At 40.9% G+C, this 24,377-nt stretch overlaps 2 protein-coding genes across 3 annotated transcripts in view; both read left to right on the forward strand.

The window, feature by feature from the left end:
- The window catches only part of LOC144994858 (uncharacterized), a 193,931-nt gene that overhangs the window by 79,852 nt on the left and 89,702 nt on the right, over positions 1-24,377 (forward strand). The gene's annotated exons all lie outside the window — the stretch shown is intronic.
- Positions 1,841-22,606, forward strand: LOC101168098 (neuronal acetylcholine receptor subunit non-alpha-3). 2 transcript variants are annotated; one of them, XM_004066287.5, is made up of 8 exons: positions 1,841-2,168; positions 10,388-10,539; positions 12,753-12,797; positions 16,306-16,415; positions 16,538-17,051; positions 18,846-19,036; positions 20,738-20,945; positions 22,045-22,606. In XM_004066287.5, the coding sequence occupies exons 1-8, from the start codon at positions 2,102-2,104 to the stop codon at positions 22,174-22,176; spliced, it is 1,419 nt and encodes a 472-aa protein (XP_004066335.1). In that variant the 5' UTR covers positions 1,841-2,101; the 3' UTR covers positions 22,177-22,606. The 2 variants fall into 2 exon arrangements, with proteins under 2 accessions (XP_004066335.1, XP_078810351.1); XM_078954225.1 differs by lacking the exon at positions 1,841-2,168 and having other exon boundaries at positions 10,445-10,539; positions 12,876-16,415.

The following is a 24,377-nucleotide window of genomic DNA, read 5'->3' on the forward strand; positions in this document are numbered from 1 at the left end:
TGAAATAAGTTAAGGAGCGCATGTGAGTGAGGCTAAATCTGTCTTTACTGCTCTCAGTGTGTATGAAGGTCCAAAAGAGCTGCATGATCGTTACCGAACCAAAACCAGTATTCCATAACGTCTTCTTCATTTACTGAAGAAGTGTATAAATTAGAACTGTGACATTGCTCCTTAGGGTCAGATCCAGTAGATTTGTACAATAATGACTAGAACTGTACAGAACAAATCAGTGTCAAAATAATTATTGATCTTTATGCATTTTTGTCGCTTTTGACTTCCTATAATGTAGCTCAATGCAAAGTTACTTCACATTCTTTGATACAAAGTTGTACTTTGTAGTAATTCACATTTGTAAGAATAAATTCAGATTTATTGCGGCTTGTCAAAACCTCCCAGGTGGATACAAATGGATTTACCTGCAGCTGAGAGGTTTTAGCAGGACATGTCCCAGGATGTACAAATGCCTGCTGACTGAATGATACCCCAGAATGCGCTTTGATTTATGTTAAAGTGCTACCAACAGAGCAGGGGGATGAGCTCCTTGGAAAACCCTACACTTTGCTGCTTCCTAGAAGGTGATTAAACCGATTCCCTTAAATCAAATCTGTTGCAACATCAAGGAATTCAGTAAATCTGCAGAAATGAAAAGCACCGCAGTAGATCTATAACTGGCAAGAGGAAGCAGTGCAGTTTTATACGTGTTAGAAATGTAATTTAATATGTGTAGAAACATTTTTTTCCTTAGGTCTCCTTGGTGGCATAACATGAGTTGATTACAGGTAATAAAAAATACTTCCATCCTCCATGTCTCCGCCTTTCTACTGTTTTGCTGCTTTACGACATGTGAATTCTGCCTTTTTGGGGAAGGGAAATGGGAGAAATGTGCATCTGGATTATAGTAGTTTTATATCCCTGATTCTTGTAATTACCCCCCCCCCCCCCTTTTTTTTTACACCAAATGATTCAGCAAAGGACATATTGATAAGAAATGTAAGTTAACAAAAGTGTAAACAGAGAATAATAAGTAAAATATAACATGAGAAAATTTTACTCATCAAAGTTCACTGAATATAAACATAGGAAAAAGGAAATTTCAACAGTATTATAAAATGTATATAATTCAGTATTAAATCAAAAAAACATTTGGAGACATCTTCCAATCTCTGCATTTATTTATATAAAATTATGTTTGAAGAAGTAAAACGTTCTTGTAGTGAGCGACCTTGGGAGCAATTTCGGGCAGATAACTCAGGCAGTGTGTTTACTTCGGTTACTCCCCTAGGCCGGTTCAGTTAACCAACTCATCTGTTCAGCGTCCTATATTTCAGCGCTGCGTTTGTCGCCCCCCCTCATCCCCGGCTTCCACCTGTGAGCTCCGTTAGGGGTAGTTATTACCCAAAAGTTTATAGAAATTTGTCTCATTGAATTGTACAGAGTCTTATGCCAAACTAAAAGAATGTGAAATGGCAACTAGAGGAATGTGAATGCAAAACAAAGAATGTTAAAGCAATGCAAAATATGTGAAAATAAATATTATTATTACTGCATGAGTTGTCTGACTGAAATGTCCTGTTTCTTTCAACCTCCAGACTTCCATATTTAAATTATTCATAATCAGTAGCTATGGACAATTTAACATAACTTTTTTTTTTCTTTTAAATGTACCACCTTTCTCATTTCATATGCTGCTCTTGTTATCATTGGATTTTTTCAATACTTTTACTCTTTATTCCTTCCCCATTAAAACACCTGGAAAAGCTTGAGGCGGGAAACTCGCGTGATTCTTCTTTGCGTTCTTTGCGTTCTGTTTACTCTGATCTTACTCTCTTCACCTCCCTCCTCTTGCTCCTCCGTCCCGCCCTGACTGCCTCTGCTTGGCTCCGTTCACACCGGGACTCACGCGCAAAGATGCCGCAGGGAAGCACAACAGGCGACAGGAGCGCATAAAGCGGAAGCACACGTGCGCGCCGCAGCCGGGAGGGTGAGCACGCTCGCCTTCACCGTTCAAACCGGACTCTCCGGAGCTCCCACTGGACACGGGCACGCCGCGGAGCAGCAGTGAGATTGTGTGGGATCTTCTCTCGGTCGGACAGGAGGAAGCATGAAGTTTGCGGCGTGGATGCTGCTGTGCGCCGCTCTGGTTCTGGAGCAAACCGCCGCTCAAGAAGGTAAGAATGTGGACCGGACGCATCTGAAAGGTTCCGAAGAAGAAGCAGATGCTGGAGGAGTCAAGGCGCAGCAAACGGGATCTGCTCACACCTCCACGGGCTCTGTTCGGTTCCAGGAAGCGCGCAGTGGCTCCGCGTGACGGTGTTCGAACAGAAGCCGTGATATTAAAGGGGGGGGGCAAAACGGTGTGGTCAGCTGAGAGGAGCACATTCATTGATTAAGATTATTGAAGAGTGAGAGCGCAGCGCCCCCCAAGGGGTTGCGCGCCTGGGGGTAAAGCTGCATGCCACGCTCCAGGGGAGGAAAGGGGGCAAACAGGCAGAAAGCAGCAAAACGAGCAGGACCAATGTGTCAAAATGCAGATGACACTTTGATGCAGCAGCTCCTTTCTCTATATGTGGCTCATTTGTACAACGGAGTGGATAAGGTGTGTTTTAGTCACTGCTTTGTGAGGTGGTTGTACCTGTTTGGAGCCTTTATTGGGAATTTCCTGTTAAAGCACATCTTGTTCTGCTGGGGATTACAGATATGGGGGGACTGTTGGTGACCCTAATACCTGCATGTGAGAATTTTAGCTTTTGGATCAGGTTATTGGATGACCTTTTTTAAAAACAATATTTAATTGCATTAGAAAAAAAAGTCAATTTGGAATTAAAGAGTATGAATACAAAAAATAACAACTCTATTTCTACAAAAAAACAAGCTTGGCTGTTGAAAAAAGCTAAAACAAATATAAAATTTCCTGTTTGATTCAGTTGTATTTATAAAGCCCACTATTTACAAGAATGCTCATCTCTATGGACTTCCCAATGTTCATTCCTCACAAAAAAACCCAACCCCACAGCAGTATTTTGATCCGTTCACGCATCTCTGAGTATTCCTCTAAAAACGGCGTTCAGAGCACCAGCCCCTCCCAATCCACAAAAACAAGCGAGCCCTCACATTGTGATGTCACAAATTGGGAAACTGCCCCTTCCAGGAAGAGTCTCCGCTGCCAGCTCCGCCCCCAGGGTGACACACACGCCCACTTTCTCCGCGGAGCTAAACGCTTTCCTTTTAAATGCACCATATCCACATTCATCTTTGTTAAAGCTTGGATGTTGTTGGTTTTCGTGGGAGGAATGCAGACACACTGCTGAGGCCGGCTCTAGGTCGATGTCAGGAAATGGGCGGCACCCACAATGAGCGAAAGGCGGAGCCTCAGAGATCTGCTGACGGAAGACTGTCCTTGTTTGGGGGGGGGGGGGGGGGGGGGGTTGTAACAGCAACATTTAACGCTGACTTTAGTGTTGCACTGCATCAATACGACATGGAAGACATAATCCAACAGAAGTAATGATGAAAAATGAGAGTAGAACACTTTCACCGGAACTGCAATCATAGTATTTAGAGCTATACAGTTTTCATACCTTTTTTAATTAACAAAGTTAAAGAAAATTGCTTAAAAGGCTTAGGGGCGACAGTGGCTCAGGAGGTTGAGCGGGTCGTCCAATGACCGAAGGGTTGGCGGTTCAATCCCCGCTCCCAACAGCCAAAATGTTGTTGTGTCCTTGGGCAAGACACTTCACCCTCCTTGCCTCCAGTGTGGCTCCACTGGTGTGTGAATGTGCGTGAATGATCCCAGTGATGGTCAGAGGGGCCGTAGGCGCGAAATGGCAGCCACGCCTCTGTCAGTCTGCCCCAGGGCAGCTGTGGCTACAACCATAGCTTACCATCACCAAGTATGAATGAGGAGTGAATGAATAATGGACACACTGTAAGCGCTTTGGGTGTCTTGAAAAGCGCAGATAAATCCAATCCATTATTATTAAAAAAACGCACTTTCATGCATTGAAGCTTTAATGCAGCACCTTTCAGTTTACCATCACAAAATAAACATTGTTTTAGTGGTATACAAAAGCAGAAGTGGCGAAAAAACTGAAGCTGCATGGGAGAAGTGGGCCGGGCAGAAAAAGTGAGGAAAAAAAATGTCTTAAGCATGTTTTTAATTCATGAGTTTAATTTTGTAGAGAAAAAAAGCCACAGGTTTGATTCTAAATGAATAATTGAACAGAGGAACATGCTGGTGTGACCGCGCTGCATGTTGGTGTGGTGGTCAGCGCTGCAGGCTCTTGGCGAGAAGCTTTTTGGTTCTGATCTTGGCTGTTTGCATGTTCTGGTTCTGCATGTGTGGCTAATAATCAGATACATCCTTCCATTCACTTTATGATATTACAGTTTGTTTGGTAAGTTTAATGTGATTTTCTTTCTTATGCTTGCTAAACTTAAGGGTGATTTTAAAATAATATTTAAAGATCCACTCCAATGAAAAACATGTTTTTAGTGTTTTTAACATATTCTAATGGTATTTTTCTAATGCTGGAGGACTTTCATTTAGAGAATTTAGCTCAAAATTGCATTTTTGAGTATTTGTTTATCCAGAATGTTGTGAATCCGGAGCACATGAAGAAACCGCTGTTTGAAAAAGAGCTTATTGTGATGCAGAAAAAACAGTGGGCGTGCCACAAACTGCCAGCTCCTTTAATCCTAATTAAAAGACTACTGGAAATGCTTGAAAGTAGATCCAAAGATCATCGGAGTGGAAAAGTAAAACCAATCGTTGTGCTGTAATCTTCAGCCTGACTAAAGAAAAGCTTTGAGCGGTGATCCTCAAAAATAGAAACTGTTGAGAATATAAAAAAAGTATCAACTAATAATATAACTCTACAGTATGAAAATGAATGACTGGATGAGAAGAGAGGGCTTGAACTATCACAAAGAGCAGAAAACACCCCAGTCATTAAAAGAGCCTTTAGCTTTGGAGGTTTGGACTGAAGTTAGGTTCAGTCATGAATCACCTCTCTAGGGATGATGCTGGTCCAACCAAACCGAAAGTCATGTGACGAAAAGCTGCAGGTGTACACGGTCCTTATTGCACTGGGACTTGAGTTAAGGAGCAATGGCAGTGCAGCCTTTTTACAGGAGGAAGGGACATGGAAACGTTCGACACGCCTCAAACTCCATTTGGGGGCATGAACAAAGCTCTGGTGACGATGGAGTCACTTTCCAGAATGATCATGATTTGTGATTCAGCTGTCAGTCCTGTTCAGATCAAAATGTGATCCATCCTCTAATCAACTACAACTTAAAACTAAGCTATCATTTTTTAATTTGTGGGTCTAGTTCCGACCTCCTAAAATAAATAAGTCATGAAGCTCCAATGTTTTTCTTCATTCAAATTAGGGCCTTTAAAGTTTGGGTTTTTGGCTGAACTATGACAGTTACATACATGAAATCTAAGGCATATGTGTTTTAGCATTTTCCCAGAAGTTTTGGTGTTTTTTTGTTGTGACCAACCTCGAGCAGCATTAAAGCACCAGCTCCACTCTGTGACCCTAAGGTCACAGTCATAATAAATAATTGGTTGCCTGCCGGATTACATTTGACTGCAGACTGCAGCTTGTTGGCAGAGTGGGATCGCTCCATTCTATGCTCGTGCATGAATAAGCAAACTGTGACTCTGGTGTTTTGTCGAGCAGTTTACTGCTACAGTTTAGTGGATGCACATCTAGCAGCACAATATTCAAATGTGCTGCAAGAGGATATTTTAGCTAAATAAAACATCAATTAGGTGATTTAGCTGACATCCCTGATGCGTGTCAACCATTAACTGTATACTATCACGTTCCAAACAGGAAGTGGCTCCAGGAATCCAAAATCCCATCGACTTCTATAGAAAAAACCAACAGTTGTTACACAGTCATTCAGTTGGTCAGAAGAACCATTCCTTGCTAATCCTAATTTTTTTCATGATATTTTTTTCTGTTGTTCACGTTATTCAATCTATAAACTGACCAATCAGATGCCTCAATAAAAGTCGTTGGTCTCATGTTGAATGTTTGAAACGTTTGATTGACAGATATCGTGTGGCCTTCCAATAAGCTCAGTCCTGATTGACAAGAGTGGTTGCCATAGAAACGTTTGACTCGAACCAATTCACAGCTCCCTGACGTTGTCTGGCTCCAACACGGCGGCATCGGTTTCGTTAGGAAATGGCGATTCAATTGACTTAATGTGGTTGGAGCAAGGTAAAACATTTGCTATGGATGACTTCACACTGGCCAGGTCTTATTCTCATAAACAGCCAACGGTGTCAACTGCTACAAACAACTCAAATGTAAACCAAACTACAAGACAGACCATAGCAGAAGGCTTAAACTACATTTTAACTACATAAAAATGGTTTTCTTTGAGCTTTTATAGGTGGATAGGCATAGTGCTGATGGTTTTCTGCTTGCATTCTTGTATGGATGCCTGCACACACACACACACACACCCACACACACACACACCCACGCACACACACACCCACGCACACACACACACGCATACACTAATGCATCATAATTTATCTTCCAGAGTCTGAGCACCAAGCCCCCTCCCACCGCAACCATCACAGCACATTCTAATCAATACTGGTCCCCTTTACCTCTGTCCGAGCAACAACACACTCAGTAATTCTCTCTCAGGGAGGGGGCAGGCTTCTGCAGGAGCCTGATTGGTGTGCTTCGCACAATTTTTTTCATGAGGAGCTGGACACAGAGCTGCTTCCTGTAGAGATCTAAGTGGATGAATTCAGCTGACTGAAAGCCTCATTTCACGTTTCCTCAAGCGGACGGGGATGTGATGCAATGTTAGGTAATCTGAAGTCTAAGGGCGGCTTGCACTTTACTTTTGGCAAGCAGATTAAACTTTTTCATTCTTCATGGGACAGCGGCCACCGAGGAAACTTTGAGTGTACTTCCTGCATCTCTTGGGGACTTTTTAAGTCATACTAGCTTACATTGGTGGCCAACACCAGCAGATATACATTCATTCATTTATCAAACAGGAAAAGCTTAAACTCGATCAAGCCTGACTCTCTTTAAAAACTGGTCTGCAGAACCAAGACAAACCAGAATAATCATACAATCATAAACCGTTTGAGAATAAAAAGCACGAGGGGAAGTTAGAAGCAAAGTCAGTAGTTGCAGCTGGATCGTCTTTTAAATGAAGTTTTGATGCTCTTTTAAATAGTCTGAGTGATGTTCAAGTCCTGATGGATTGTAGGAGTTCATTCCAGGTTTTAGTGAACACAAAACAGGATTTCTTTTGTAATGATCAGGTATTTACTTTAGTGCTCATTATGTTATTTTAAGGGTACCTGAATTCTTTAAAGTGATATATTTACACTACAGACTCTTTCTTATTCAGTTTCTTTGATGTGACAAAAGAAAAACAAACCAACACAGAAGAATATTATATTAAATAATATATTAATTCTCAGTCACTCAACCCGTTTCCTTTTCTTTATAGTCCTCGTTAGTCCACTCCATGTGCCTTCCCTTCAGAATTCAGTTACTGATGTTGGTGCTTGTAAATTTTTTTCCTGTCAAAAAAGTATAAACCATGCACTAAATAGTTTTACAGCTCTCATTTGCAACCAAAGTCATGTAAAATGTACAACACATAAGTCGCAAAAAATGTCAAACTGGTATATTAACCTGCAAATGATTGTTTTGATTCCATCAAATCATTATGTTCATTATTATATTAAGTAAAAAAAAGAAGATATCCAATTTAGCTTACCAGTATATGATTTTCAAAAAAGCTATAGTTATTGTTGTATTTTTTCACAAACATGACTGACAGACTACACCCAAACATTTTTGGTGTACTACTGCAACGCTGTTAGGCAACTTGGACAGAGAAATGACTTCTTATGGAAGTAGAATAAGAAGGAAACCTCCTCATTAATGTGACCATCTGCTGGTGGAACATGAAGGTCAGAGAGGACAAGAAAAAGACAAACATGGAAACATGAGAACGAATATGAGGCAACAAACGAACAAATGAAAATAGTGAAATATATACCCCCTTCACCATTTTCTCGTGCTGTCCAAATCTAAAATTCCAAAATCGGATGCCCTAGAAATTTCCCAGAAGTCTCTGTGAAAAACCAGTGTGCATCAATGCTCACTAGATTGGCCAATATAGACCACAATGCATTGCGTTATAACAATTTTTGCAAAGGACCTTCAACGTTTTCATCTTCAGAGCACGGTGGATTCATAAATGGTCGTCGCAAAACACTCATATCAATTAGATTTTTACTTTGATGAATGAAATCGATGATGTCAATTCGCCGTTTAAAAAATAAATAAAGAGCATGGTGTCCGAATTGCTTTTGAAATCCAGGGGACTACATAGTGCCGCACTACATAGTTTTTAGTAGTTAGGGGTTAGGGTGGGAATTTGGACACAGCTTAAGTCTTGCAAATTTCTGCACTTTTATACCCAGATTCACTACATGGTAGTTTTGTTCTCATCAGTCGTATCACCTTATTTATCAATCACTGCACCGACAGAGGAGATCCTCCTTTAGTGTGACACGTACTTATTCTAAGATCGCAGTCCAGAAAATTCCTGATCTGCTTACTGAAGACTCTCCTTCATGGACTGATTCCTTTTTAGTGTCTTCTTTATGCAGCAGCCCGACTCACACATCATCAGAGATTGAAAGGGGGTTTGGGAAAAGTGTGCCTTCTTTTTCTCAACAGAGCATATCACAGATTGGTGTCTTCAGTCAGAAGACGGGGTCTATTTGTTTGGATTTAAGCACAAATGAAGACTAGTTCTCCCCTTTCTATCTGATCTTATATGTGCTCTTCTGCCCCATGTCCCATAAAGGCATCTTACTGGATGGAGCTCTGCCCTCCAAACTCATTCTGTCTTTCCCAGACGCTGCAGGATCTGCCGGAGGTCACTCTGTCTCTCTTCTTCTTTATCGGCTCCCTCCATTCCTCTAGTGCATTCTGCTTGTCAGAGCGGCTGTATGATTAAACTTCTGACGGGCCTCTGCTGCGACACTCCACCACAGGCTCAGCCAAGTGTTTTTTTATGTGAACAAATGCTCCAAGCTTGAGCTGATAAAGGGACTGTGTTACTGAGGAAAGCTCTTGTGTGCTGCTCATGTACAAATACCACATTCTGCTTCCAGCGTCCAGCAAATGCAGCCGTCATTTGCATTTGACTCACATACAGTAATTAGCAGAGCTTTAGGGGCTTTCTTGTGGACTAAGTCAAGCACTCCTGCTTTAATAAAAAAGAAGAAAAAACACTTTATGTAACTGCCTTGTCCTTCAGCAGCCTGTTTGGTGCCCACTGCAGCATGTGTACTAAAAAGGAACCTAGTGAGTGGATTTCTGCTGGATCTTCTTTGTCAATGCTCACATTGGGGACCCGATATGCACAGCTGTTCATAAACAAATGAAGGCGGGCGAAAAAAAAGCTCTGCTTCATCACGGTTGAGTGCGGGAGTCAGTCTCTAAGTGGCGATGAAGTCTGACTGCAAAGTGAGTGCTGGGCTTTTTCTCCCCTGGTGATTGATCTGTCTGAGGTGATCTTGTCAATGTGATCACGCCGTCAGCCTTGGGAGCTTGTCCGTTTGGCCATTGCCAGCTGTCAGTCCAAGGCCGTCTATCTGTGTGCGCTGCCTACCGCACTCTAGTTTCCCCTCACTCTGTTGATTGTTCAACTGGTACATTAAGTGGTACACTTTTCTTTAACATGTCTGAGTACAGACAATGAGATTATAATCCACACAAACTGCAACAAATCTGCTTTTGTTAAACCATTTCAATCTGCAAAAAATGCCTAATGTTTAAAAACTGAAACTAAATTACATAAGGCTGAAAGGACAAGACACCAGCGGTATCTTGTCCTTGGTATCTTCAGCCCGGTTATGCCTTCTCCGTTAATGTATAATAAAAGAGTATTTTCTCTGCAGGTTGTCCAAACAAGTAGAAAAAGCTTAGCGTGTTATTTAATGTACAGCCATCTCTACTTTAGGAAGCTTTCTACAGAAACATATGCCTTCCAAAGGTCTCAGGCCAAATTGGATAAAAGTCTCTGATGATTATTGAGAGAATATACAACACAAGAAAAAATCATTGACTTGTAAGAAAGGCAGGGTATATTAAAAGAGAGACCGATGGGAAAATACAGGCTCATTATCAGAGAGTATCACCAGTCATCATTCTCACTGTGAAATATACGTTTATAAGACAAACATCCTTGCTTTAAAACACTGGGTTTATAAATCTAGGTAGTCTTCATTGTCTCTGGGACTTAAAGAGTCATCACTGTGATCATTTACAATGTCCACCTAACACCTCTGCACAATTTCCTCTGCTTCCAGTCCAGGAGAATGTTCTATCGCTGGCAGAATTGGAGGACTCCTTGCTGAGGAATCTCTTCAAAGGTTACCAGAAGTGGGTGCGACCGGTCCAGCATGCCAACGACACCATCACTGTACGCTTTGGATTGAAGATATCACAGCTGGTTGACGTGGTGAGAAGATTACACATCAAACAAGATCACACACTTTGGACAGCTTAATGGGACTGTGAGCATATTCTAGAGAAAAAGGAAAAGCTCTTCAGCTGATAACATAAAGAGGTCCAAAACATTTACGGTCAAATAGCTTTTCTTAGATTGTAATGTAAAAAAAAATATATATTAACAAAAGCAGTAAATGTCAATAGCACAAAAACAAAATTACAGAATAAACTATTTTCTGCAAGTTTTCAGAAAATAGAACTGATATAATAATTGATATAACAAATAAAAATTGAACTGAAATTGAATCGAATAATCTGAACAACAGCAGAAGTAATAGAAAAATCTTACAAGCTATTTTGAGAGGTTTTGTGGCTCATCTCAGAGACAAGATCACTATTTCTCAATAACAGGAGGAAAGGATGATAAGGATTGTGATCATCTAGTTGTTGATTATTTTCTTTTTCAAAAAAGATGGAAATATAACCCATAGTATAAACAGAAATGTCCTTACTACCGCAAACATTATGTCCCATTGCAATTCACTCATTCATTACATGATTTCCCTATAGAGAATGTAATAATGTAACACTTTCAAAGTTTAAATGATTATTTACAAAAATAGAACTTGGGAACTATGTAGGAAAACATAAAAAAATATATTGAGGGACACGGCTTCTGAAATTGTTGGAGGAAACCATATAGGTAAAAATATTAGGTCAAAATCAGAATCGCTTATCCACTCATCCTTGTAGATCACAATTTAACCTGATTCTTTTAATTAAGGGACCTCTGCCCATAAATGTTACAGGTTTTGTTTTTATTGTTTGTACATTCCTGGGTCATGTGATTTCTGCTGATGGTCCAATAACAACACATATATTTGGGTTTCCCAACCTTTCAAAAACATATTAATATCATGGGTATAAAAAAATAAAAGATGACTTAGCTCCTTTTTTTATTATAATGTACAATTGAAGCCACATTGATCATACCTTTGTTATGATGACAAGGCTCAAGAGTTGATAGAATTGTAAGATATTTTCTTCCCAATATTTCCAATGGTTTATGATGGGAACACTCATAGGGAGCAATACGTTTTCAGTTGTTATTAAAAGTGGGTATTTTCCGTTGTCATATTGACACTATGTGAAAAACAAAAATCCTTCCATTGTGTCTTTGTTTATACCTGAGCAAAAGCACAAGAGTATACCTTTGGCTTGTACTGTACTGTATGTCTAAAACTAAATTAAAGTATACTAAAAAAGATATGACCTCAGTTTCCCATCGGCAGCCCCAGTGACGTTCTTACCAAACACTATGTATAATGTAGGAGAACTTAATCTGCTTTTTTCCCACTTGTACTTAAACTGAAGAGTCTCATGTTTCATTCACTGCTTTATGAGACCTTTGCAGAATGAATTTTCTCATATACCATAACACATTAAAATCTGTATCAGATTGTATGATGACTCAAGGGTTGGGGGGGGTATTGAAGCCTACAATTAAGAAGGCAGAGGACAGGGATCACAAGAGGATTGTAAACTAGGCTAGATGTCAGGCTTTTGTCTACAACGAATGCAAAAATAAGAAAAGAAAAGTGGTTAAAAAATTATAAAAAGTTGGAAAACTTAAATGACTGACCCAAAATTGGCCTTTGTGTCACAGGTTGAAGGAAAATGGAAAGGAAAGGAAAATGTGAGGGCCTAGATCAACCAGCCATAGTAACTTTACAAACTTCCACATGTCAAAACTATCATTTTAACAGGAGAAAGTCGTCACACCAACCGCTACAGGAGATCATTCCTGCCTCACTCCATTGGACTCTATAACTCATCATCCATTTGCAATAGATAAACTCATTTGAGGTCTGTCTGTTTTCTCCAGAGCTGTCATGCAAACCACTTGTTTTTCAATGATGGTTCTTTTTCTGATTGATTGTTCTGTTTTCTATTGTCACCCATTGTTTGTGTGTTTGTATCTTTGAGCCTAACACGGCCGCTGCAACAACCCAATTTCCCAAGCTGGGATCAATAAAGTATCTCTATCTTATCATATCTTAATTATATTTTTCATAATTACACTAGTGGTTTTTTGAGTACTGATTTTTCTCCATCCGTGCCCTGCAGTCACTTATGATGGCTGTTTTGAAAAAAAAAGTGAAAGTATACCTTTTTGGACTTTTGCCAAAACGTTTTACAATTTTACTGTCTTTTTCTTTGCAGGATGAAAAGAATCAGCTGATGACTACGAATGTCTGGCTCTGGCAGGTAGAGATAAACTCAATTAACTTTCTCCCCACGTGAGGAAAACATTTTATGTTTTTCACTGCTGCCTTTGTCCTGCAGCCATTTATTCATCTTCTTCTTCTGCCGTTTTATCCCTTTCGGGGTCACGGGGCTGCTGGAGCCTATCCCGGCCACTTGTGGGCGAAGGCAGGGGACACCCTGGACAGGTCGCCAGTCTGTCGCAGGGCTGCAATCATACACCCATTCACACTCACACCTAGGGACAATTTAGAGTTGCCAATTGACCTATGTTATGCATGTTTTTGGACGGTGGGACGAAGCCGGAGACCCCGGAGAGAACCCGTGCATGCACGGGGAGAACATGTAAATTCCACACAGAAACGTCCCCCCTTGATGTTCTGTGTCAGCTGGGACTTGAACCGGGGGCCTTCTTGCTGTGAGCGCTAACCACTGCTCCACTGTGCAGCCTGCAGCCATTTAACCAAAACCATATTGATAAAATAAACACAATTCAGTAAAAGTCTATCTATTGCAAAATCTCTACTTTGTGTTCTAGTTCCGTGTGCTTTAAGGCAGTGGTCCCCAACCCCTTTTTTATGCCATGGAGCAGTTTAATGTCAGATAATATTTTTATGGATTCTCCAGTGGAAGGCTGAAGTTGGGGTCAGTTTTCTTTTTTAGCCTCTGACTTCACTTAAATTTGAGGGAAATGTTCATCTTTCTCCTTTGTTAAAAACACTACTCACAATAAGTTAAGGATATTGTTATGTACATGGGTTTTTCCTATATCGTCTTAATTTTAATAAAATACATAAAAGTTTCCTTTGATAATACTAATCATGAATGAGAAGTAACAGATTTTTTATTAGTTTGATTTTTATTACCCCAAACATGAAGACAGTGACCATACAGGGCTCCAGACTAACTTTTTTCACTAGGAGCACTGTGGCCCCCAACTGAAAATTTTAGGGGCACAACCAGAAAATTTAGGGGCGCATACCGTAAATCAACATGCTAACCAAATCTACTAATTTCCACTCTATTACTAATAAATACTTTAATAATAGATGCAGAAATTACAATGTGCTGTTTCTAATTCAGTGTCACATTTTAATCTGCACTTTTGAAGATGCAACAACGAGGTAAACTGACATCACCATCGCTGTCATGACAGTACAAATAGTAAACAAAATACCATACATTTATAATTAAAAAAAAGTTTTTCGTAACAAGTGATTACCGTAGTAACCTTTCGGTCATTTCACAGTTTCAAACAATACTTAAATGTATGTAAACATTAGGGGATGGAAATACATGTTGGCGACACCAAATAGGTGCAGCCAAGATGCACAATAAGCGTGTTTGAGATCACCCAGATGGACGCAACGCTGCACAGATCACCTGTTGTGAGATGTATATTTTTGTTTTTGCTCAAACATCACCTGTCAATCAAAACAAAAATATCACCAGAAAAGGGCGGAAGCAAGACCCCAACCTGAGCTAACGCAGCTGGAAATTTAGTACTGAACTGACTAAAAGCTGCCCTACAGACTACAAAACAATGCATTATGGGACATGTGTCCTGATGGGTTTCTGTAGCTCACTGATCAATTAAAATAATTTAAAATACCAACTGATTAAAAAAGGCTACATCCATTACAACACATTAAAACAATTATAAAAGATGTAATATCACAGATCATACTTAGGGGCAGAGGCAAATTAAAACTAAATTGAATGTTAAGGACAACTCCTAATTCCTGTTCTCCTTCAGTCACGCTGCAGCTTCGCCTTCATGACCCCCCCCCCCCAGGGCGCTGGTTCATCTTAAACACGTCTATCGTTGTATTTTCCCCACGTGTTTTAAATGTGTTTAAGACTAAATAGTTTTGTGCTCCCCAGCTGACCATCTCCCGCGGGAACGGTGTGCTGCCGTAACAGCCGTGCATGATGAGAACCGTGGTTTGCTTCGCGAGTTAGAGACCCCTGCTGTACACTCTGGCACTGGTACACTAGCCGCAGGTCGGAAGAACGAATCAATAGTTCGCTTGCCCATAGCTCAGACGCACATATCAGGTTGTGATGATATTTGTCTCAGTTTCCTTCCCACAGATGTTTACGTGCGCTCTATTATCTCTAGGCCCCGCCCCTCCACATATTTTAGCCACTTACAGTGACTTTCCCTATTCTTCTCACACGCATTGGCTGCGTGTGAGAAGATGCTCAGGCATCACTCAATGACACGCGAGTGTGTGCTCGCGTGTGCTCCAGTCTCAGGAGTATTCGCGCGAGTGTGTGTGTCTGTCTGCGTGCGTGTGCGCTCGTGTCTCATTGATGATTTCATTGCTCATTTCATTGATCATTGACGTGCCCCTTCCACGTTTAATGCATAAAAAATACGGAGGGTGGGGGAGGCAAATTTACTGGTAGCACATGTGCGATTGGATGTAAAATTCAGTCGCACACTCTCAAATTTTGGTCGCAAAATGCGACCAAATGGTCGCAGTCTGGAGCCCTGCCATAACTCCAAATAACAAACATTGACCATGTCAGTAGCGAGTATTTCCACCATTTGCTGCAGTGACAGCTTGACAGCAACGTCTCCTTCTCCCCACCAGCCTCACGTTGTTTTTAGGCGTTCCACTCTTCCACAAGTACCACATGCAGTTCTGCCAGGTCATTTAGGGATGGGGTCCGATCATCCAGTCTCTGCTACAGCTGGCCCCAGGCATGCTCTATGGGGTTCAGGTCAGAGTTCCTTGCTGGCCATACCATTTGAGACACTCCCACTTCCTGAAGTCAAGCTGAGACAATTGTGGCACCATGTGGCAGAGCATTATCATCCATGAACAGGAAGTTGGGGGTGTTCTGGTGGAACTGTTGGATGATGATGGTTCTGTGATGTATCTGAGGTAAGAACGTGCAGTGACTGGACCATTTGCCGGTCCAGACTGTTGCTCCTCCTCCACCAAACCCAATCCATGTTGACCTCAACATATTGCTCACCTTGCCTTCTCCAACTACACTGACAACCATCATTTCTGTGCAAGGTGATCCGACACTCATCAGTAAACAGGGCGGTAGAACCTTGCTGCATTTTCCGGGTCACACAGTCTTGTCTCCACTGCAAACATTCCCGGTGATGTTTTGGTGTCAGTGGGGTCACCTGCAGTGGTCGTCTGGCATTCTTGTCAGTTTAGCAGTCCAAGCAGCTTCTTCAAGAAGGTAACATATGCATTTAAAACATGTGAGGAACATTTTTTTATGTGTCAAGAGTGAGTCATGGATGGGTGCAATGGAGAGAATCAGGTAGTTTTAGAAACTACATTTCCTTCAGAGTCAGATAAAAAAATAAGACGATAATAATTTAAGAATTTTTCTCCTGTACCGAGTGATGCAGGGACTGGTACTGATTTTTGGCCAGTGGGAATGGGGACCTCTGCTTTATAAGTCTGAAATGAAAATTGAAGCATTATTGCTTTCATTGTTGACACTGCAAGGCTTTTTGTGTGCTGTGACCCTTTCCAAGGAATGGATCGATGTGAAGCTGAAGTGGAACCCGGATGACTATGGGGGCATTACCTCCATCAGAGTGCCGTCAGAGACCATATGGTTACCTGACATTGTTCTGTATGAGAAGTGAGTAACACAGCTCCCTGCAAACATTTGGACCACTCATTAAGCTCAGGCTTGGTAAATTTGATTAGCCGTTTAAGGGCAAATCCTATGGTTGCTTCTCATGTTTTTAATTGTTCTTTTAGTGCGGATGGGCGCTTCGAAGGTTCCCTGATGACCAAAGCAATTGTGCGCTGGGATGGCACAATAACATGGACTCCACCAGCCAGCTATAAATCCTCCTGTACCATGGATGTCACTTTCTTCCCCTTTGACCGGCAGAACTGCTCAATGAAGTTTGGGTCATGGACTTACGATGGAAACATGGTAGACCTGGTTCTAGTGGATCACTATGTGGACCGTAAAGACTTCTTTGATAATGGAGAATGGGAAATCCTCAATGCCACAGGACAAAGGGGAAGTCGAAGAGATGAAATGTATTGGTACCCTTTTCTCACTTACTCATTCATTCTCAAGAGGCTGCCCTTGTTCTACACCCTCTTCCTCATCATCCCGTGTCTTGGGCTCTCATTTCTCACTGTGCTGGTGTTCTATTTGCCTTCTGATGAGGGGGAGAAACTGTCCCTTTCTACATCTGTGCTAGTGTCACTGACAGTGTTCCTGCTGGTCATAGAGGAAATCATTCCTTCATCCTCAAAGGTTTGTAAGCTGTCCCCGCAGAGGCCGGTTAATTACTGGTTTTTCATCTGTTGTCAATAACTGCTACTTTAGCAAATCAGGCTGTTGCTAATGCAAGTGAGCTATCTCTTCTTTTAGAAAACAGTCCATAAAAATTTTGATAAATTGTATTCCAGTCACAGATAAATCTATCAGTCTGTCAATCTGTATTCAAAATGACAGTTAATGACCGCACTCGGGAGGCAGTAGAATTAAGGGTCTTGCCCAATGCCCCTCACTGGATGATGTTAACTGCTCGCGTACCATTGTTCATTCCCCTGCGGGAAACGAACCCTGCGTGGTAGTCTCTCACCTTACCAACCGAGCTACCCAGCCAATAATTCAAAACACAGGAAATGCACTGAAATTCTCCCTGTGGTATCTAAGATTGGACTGAAAATTAAAGTTGTAGTGCACTTTTACAATCATTTTTTGAAACTGGCAAATGTCCACTTTCTCCACATTTTTTTTTTTTTTTAGATATAAAGTAACTTTCAGTGACTGTCTCATCCTACCCTTATGCTACAGTTACAAATGCAACTGCTACCGCACAATGGGGATGCATCAGCAGAATCTTTAGGATTTCATGCTGCCGCATGATTTTCTGAAAGTCATTGGCGTGGGCATGAATGTTGATGGTGGCTGTCAAGTGTCAGTCAGTCAGCCGGGGATGATGCCATTACGAAACCGGATGGCCAAAGGGGGGTGGCAGCAGGATCGCCGGCCCACAACAGTAAAATTCAGTTTATATAAACAGAGCCATTTTGCCCCACAGTGAATTTTTGAAACTGAGATTTTGAGCCCCCGCTTATAAATGATGCCGTAAAGCTACCTGCTGATTTTGCTGTAAAACCTTTGACTTGGTGGCACTTTGGGATATGTGACGACATTTAGAAATTATTAGGGGTGTGTATTAGCAATAGTCTGGCGATACCCGATCGAAAAACATCTCAAGTGTCCTTCGTTCTCATCTGGAGCCCACAACAAAGCACCACAATCTGTGTTTTTATAGGGCACTGGCAGCAACATGGTATAGAATTTTAGTTTGGTACCCATCCCAAGCCAAAACTTAGTCTCATAACCTCATAACAACAAAAACTGCGAGGCTGACTGAACATTTAGCATTTAACACAAGCTGATTCTCGCAAGATCTTATTGTTTTGGTTACTGTAGACCTGCTTAAAGAGGCTCAGTGTGCAGTGCTGGCAACTAGCGGTTTAAGTGGAAAACAAAAGTCAGACGCTGAAGGGCGCTCATAAATAATTAAATAAATATCGTCTTGATAGCATTTAAATCGATACAAAAATCGACAAATATCACGACAGGATAGATTTTTTTTTTCCTACACCCCTAGAAATAATGCTCTTTGTCAAACTAAGCCATGCAGCTTTAAATGGTAAATACTAAGCAATGTATACGTATATTGAGCTTTTCTACCTACCTTGAAGGCCCAACGGGCTTCACAGTCACAGTTCCATCTACACATTCACATGCTGAAGGCGTCTTCACTGCCCAACACTGGCACTAACCTGTAACCAGGAGCAGTGTTTAGTGAACATTGCCCTCTGTTGTGTCATCCAATGTTGTTTGATATTTTTTAAATAGTATTTTACTGCTGTATGGGACACCAGTAACTCCTTGTTCAAATGGTATATTTACAAACTGACTTAGATGTTGCAAATCTGCTTCTCATTTCCACATGAGGTTTTTTTTTTGAATCAGAATAAACTGTTAGCAGAGTTAAATTGATGTGGCTTTCCTTTTTCACATCTGCAGGTGATCCCACTGATAGGAGAGTACCTGCTCTTCATCATGATTTTTGTCACCTTTTCCATCATCGTAACTGTCTTTGTGATCAATGTTCACCACCGCTCCTCTGCCACCTACCATCCCATGGCCCCCTGGGTAAAGAGCCTCTTTCTCCAAAAACTGCCCAGACTGCTGTGTATGAGGGGACACACTGACAGGTAACATGAAGTGGTAATAAAGACATCAAGGCTAAACGCTTCTTTTTATTTCTTCTCTATAAGAATACAATTTGAACTGAAAATCAAGTTTGTCAGGCAGATCTTTGAACAACGTGAGCAAAAAATGCCATTCAGTTCAATTCAATTTTATTTATATAGCCCATTATCACAACACAGTAGTCTCAACGGGCTTCACACCAATAATTGTACAAAAACAAAGAATCAGTCATAAAATATGAATAATTGCTAATTGCTAAACTAAACAGATCCTGGACATCCCTGCACTTAGAGCCTCCTTCTTGTTCCAATTTCCAAGTTGATACTTTTTAGAATAAAAAAACTCAGTAAAGTCAGTCAATAAATAAACAGTAGCAAGTTGAACCTGTTCCAAGTGTGTGTTGGACTCGAATGGGATCCTCTTTGTCACTGGTTCTATTCATAATTGAATGGATGGAAGTTATGCTGGTGGTAGTTGGGTTTGGGAAACTTAAGAATTTTATTTCTTCTTTTTGCAGATGATAATGTTCTGTTTACTTTATTGAACCAAGACTTTCAATGTGGACTGAGACAGTTTGCAGTTGAGGGTGAAGGTGACTGGTATAAGAATTAACACCTCCAAGTTTTAAGTGAAGGTTCAGAAATAGGTGGTTTGCTCTCTCTGTGTAAGTGAAGAACTCCTCAAAAGCCTGAAGAGTGCCTCAAGAAGATGAGTATCTTGAGGTCTTGTTGACTAATGAGAGGAAAATGGAGCGTGAGATTGACAGGTGGATAGGCGCAGCAACAGCAGAAATGCAGCCCCTTTTTCGGTTCATATATGTTTCTATCTTTACTTGGTCTAGATCTAAAGAACAAGATCCTGGATACTAAAGGCTAAAATAATTGTTTTCTGCAGGGTGGCTGAATGCTCAATAGAGCGATATTTTGAGCCTGACCCATGTGAGGAGGCCCTGGGAAAGACCTAGGATTGGCTGTGGAAACTATTTCCCTTTGCTGGCCTGGGAGTGCTCCGGCATTACCTTTGCAGAGCTAGAGGACGTTTCTGTGGAGAGAAAGATTTCGGAATTTTTGATTAGGCTGCTGGCCTTGCTATCCTTGCTATGGAAGAATGTTTGAATTACAACTACAAGAAATTTGAGTGATCTTTGGGAGAAGGAAGATTGGTAATTTTAGTGAAACATGAGCTTTACTATTAATTTGAAAGGAGGAAAAGGCGGCTCTAGTGGTAAATAAATATAAATGACAAAACTAATTCCTGCATCTTCCCTTGGGTGGTTGTTATTTATGGAATGTTATATAATCATTTGTGTTTATGTAAAAACATCATAATTCTAAAAAGTTTTTCTGCATATGACACTCATTTTAATGACGTGACTCAACAGCAACAAATACTCCAACTGTACAAACTCTCATGTCTATGCAAGTGAGAAAGATGATCAATGTTATGCTAAGTCATAAGTATGAAGGTCAAAGTTGGCATTTTTTCAAGCTATTACACTAATTATTGATATCATGTTAAAAAAGACTGAGTCCTGAATTGAGCACTGCAGCAATCCTTTGGAGACCTCAAAGGAGAAGAGGGGTCAATGATATCTGCCTTGTGATTTATTGGACTGTTAGTCAACAAATCAAGCGGTAGCTGGATCTATGATTCTAGAAGTCGCAATAACAATAATTAACTAAAGGGGGTGTCCTGGTCTTCAGGTATCACTTTCCAGATATTGAGATGCGAAGCCCAGAGCTAAAGACCAGGCGAGGCGCGGGGAGGAGAGCGGTTCCCGGAGGTCAACAGAAAGGAGCTCTCGGAGGCATGGAGGATGACAGCCAAGCATGGCTGGCAATGCTGGAAAAAGCCACAAATTCAGTGCACTACATCAGCCGCCATATCAGGAAGGAGCACTTCATACGAGAGGTAAGCAGAAAGAGGCCAACAGTATGTTTGGGGTTCACGCTGGGTGGCACCATTACAGTACTTAACTCTTTAACCAAAGATCTGTCATTAGTGACAGGAATTACCATATGCTCTTGGAACTACCGTAGCTCTTAAACCATTTCTTTTTCTGCTTTTCTCACCTTCATAATCCGTTAGAATTCCATTGATTGCGTAAACAGTAGAAGAGTTTTGGTAAATAAAAAAACATCAAAACCGGACCCTTAACTTTGGTGTTGAAGGGTTAACTCAATAAGTTTCATTCTTCGTGACTTTAGCTGCATTTCCATTGACTATGAAATAGTGCTACTTGGATTTGCAATAATAATTTGCCTAATGGAAACAAGACAATTTCGAAAAAAACTTGGATTTATCTAAAAAAAGGTTTTTGCACTTGGAGGTGTTTTTGGGTGTATTTTACAAAACTGCAATGGAATCACTTTCTTTATTTATATAATGAGTCAGATAGATAGCGATGGCCCTTCTAGGTAGGAACTGGATGCCACCAGAGGACCCAAAGTGTCACACAGCTCCTCAAAAGTTGAGCGTGTCATGTGGAATTGATGGATCCATAGCTTCTCCGTAAAATCACCATTGCCATTTCCCAAAAATGGCTTCATCCATAGCTCCTCCCACATGTAAGGAGTTCGTCGCTTCATGTCCTGAAGAAGACGCAGTCGTCTTCTTGGATAGATGATGATGAGCGCTGAAGCCATGGCAGAATTTTAAACGTATCTGCTGTCAGTCAAAGTATTGTTCACATCCATGTTTTTGAATGACTTATTGCGTGAGTTGGTTTGCGTTTATTCGCTTAATTAGGATTCAATGGAAACAGTGTAATTAGGAAATTGTGTTTTTTCAGCATTTCTAGAATTTCAATCAAGATTTGCACATATGTGTAACAAAAACACAGCTCTTTTCTTTCTCATGAAAATGACAAAATTATTGTGTAACTCGACCAAATGCGGCCTGACCTTTGGCTGTTTCTGCCAAAAGAAGAGTGTCACAAAGGCAGAGGAGGGGGGTTTATGATGTATTTTGTTGGTTGCCATCTTTTTTTTATTTGATTAAATGTCGACAGGTTGTACAGGACTGGAAATTTGTGGCTCAGGTGTTGGACCGGATCTTCCTGTGGGCGTTCCTGACAGTGTCAATTCTGGGAACCGTTTTAATTTTCACTCCAGCTCTGCAAAGTTACCTTAGCACACCTTAATGTATATAAACTCTGTACAAATCTTAAAGAGCTATTTGTCTCCCACATATTTGTCCATCTTAAACTTGATTTGCTGAAATTGTTTAAGGAAATGTTCTGGCATTAACTTCCTTGGCACAGGCAGGCTCGAACTGTGATCCTTATCTGCCCTACAGCGTATTTTTCATCTTTAATAAACACTGCGGATGGAAATGTTGGAAATTCTATTGATCTGTCATGCTGCATGTACAATGGTGAAAAGGAGTAAGAGCAATAACCAGTTAAATTAGTTAGAATGTTCACGTTTTTACAACTGTAACATTAACCTCTAAATAAAATGCACAATATACCTTCATGACTAATACAATGTCATATGTGTCAAATGCACTTTGCTGTCAACTGAACTCTCCTGTATGTTTAAATATAATCACAATAAAAAATCAAATATTTATTTTGTTTTTTCAATTTTTGTGTTAGACTTAATCTAGGTGTTGAGTCTAAGCAAAGGCACTACAGGGGGGACTGCAGGGGTGTTATTATATATATGGCTGTCCTTCATGTGTCGAAGTTGACTGTCTTGAGTTTGAGGATTAAATATGACAAGTTCTCATGTGTGCTGCTGTCTGAAGTGTTTCCCGATATGTAAGGTGTCATTTTTAGTTGCCGTAGCTGACAAAACAGACTTATATTACTAAAACATGTGCTAGATGCCCCAACTCCGAATGTCAAAGTGCCTTGGATTGCACAAGGGTTACGGTAAAACAAAAGGCTATAGTCAGTAATGAAACAAGGCAAAGCCAGCAAATAAACACAACATGGCATCAGCCAACGCTTTCTGGAATCACAATAACTGAGTTTGTAAATCCTGTTTGCTTTGAAAAGGAGTCTGGGTTTCACCTGTGCAATGGTGAACCCTGCCCTCACATTTTCCCCATTTAAAGTCTCACTGGGACAGAAAGTCTGCTGTGGAGTTGCTCTTGGAATGTAATGATTAGTGAAGCGAATGGATACATTTCCAGGTGCCATCTGGTAATGAGTCCATTTCTATCCTTCATAATTTCCATCCTCTGTAAGGCCTTCTGATCTATGTTCAGTTTAAACTTAGTCCTAGGAGGTTAACCCTTGTGCCATCCTAGGCTTGTTGAGGTTGGGTCATCTAGACCCACAAGACAGGGCGCTGAACCTTTTTTCTTCAATGATTTGTGATCTTCACTGGTGTCCATGGATTACATGAAATCTTTCCACCTTTATCCACATTTGTCATGGTAGGGAGAACACGTCAAAGTAAGGGTCGGGGTCATCTAAGACAGCACAAGGGTTAAAACGTGAAGAAATTTTTGGGTCCATTTGATTCCCAGAATTTCTTTTTCCACTGTTGAGTATCAATACTTATGGGACCAATTTAGGGCGGATGAAGCCCCCCATGTTAACTAAACATGAACTAAATCAATGCTTAGATCCTGCCAAAAACAAATATTTCAACAGTCTTTTTTTCCGGCAATGATTAGGTATCAACAGCACAAAATGTGTCAGGTTGCAGTTCTGTCTTCCCATTTCCAATCTCATATCTAGCAAAAATAACTGACAGTCCATCCAGCTGCTATAATGATAGATTTACCACCGGATGTACTCCAAATGCTTCAGGCGTTTCTCCCAGGTGGCACGGAAAATGTAAATGTCATCAAAGAATAATGTGGAAAATTTAGGAGACTGTATCTACCTCGACCTATTAGAAGCTGAAAGGTTGCAGGAGTGTAGTGCAACCCAAACGGCAGGACCATGAACTGAAATAACCTGATGGACTTTGGAACACTTTCTATAGCACTGGAAGGGTGGCATTCGCAGATAGCCTTTGCACACGTCTATAACGGTCAGGTATCAGCTGCTCAATAACAATCAAATGGGGATTGGGCAAGAGTCAAACAAAAAAATAAAATTCAGATACAATGAAGGTTTTACAAATCTTGTGCTGACATATTTTATTGGCAACTCTCAACTTTTGGTACACAATCATGCTCAGTGTTACGGCCCCCCCGACAGGCAAACCTGTCCCAGTCTAGGGGTAAATCAAAAAGGGGCCAAAACATATGGACAATGGACCAAATAAGTTAAGGAACAGTTTATTATGAGGAAGAAGTAACCTGTATCCTGTGAAACAAAAGAAAATAGATAATTACTGTGCTGGTCCCAACAAAAGACAAAACAGAGGGATTGGAACCTTG

The sequence above is a fragment of the Oryzias latipes genome, chromosome 1 (assembly GCF_053564925.1).
Source record: "Oryzias latipes strain Hd-rR chromosome 1, Olatipes_Hd-rR_3.1".
NCBI lineage: Eukaryota > Metazoa > Chordata > Actinopteri > Beloniformes > Adrianichthyidae > Oryzias > Oryzias latipes.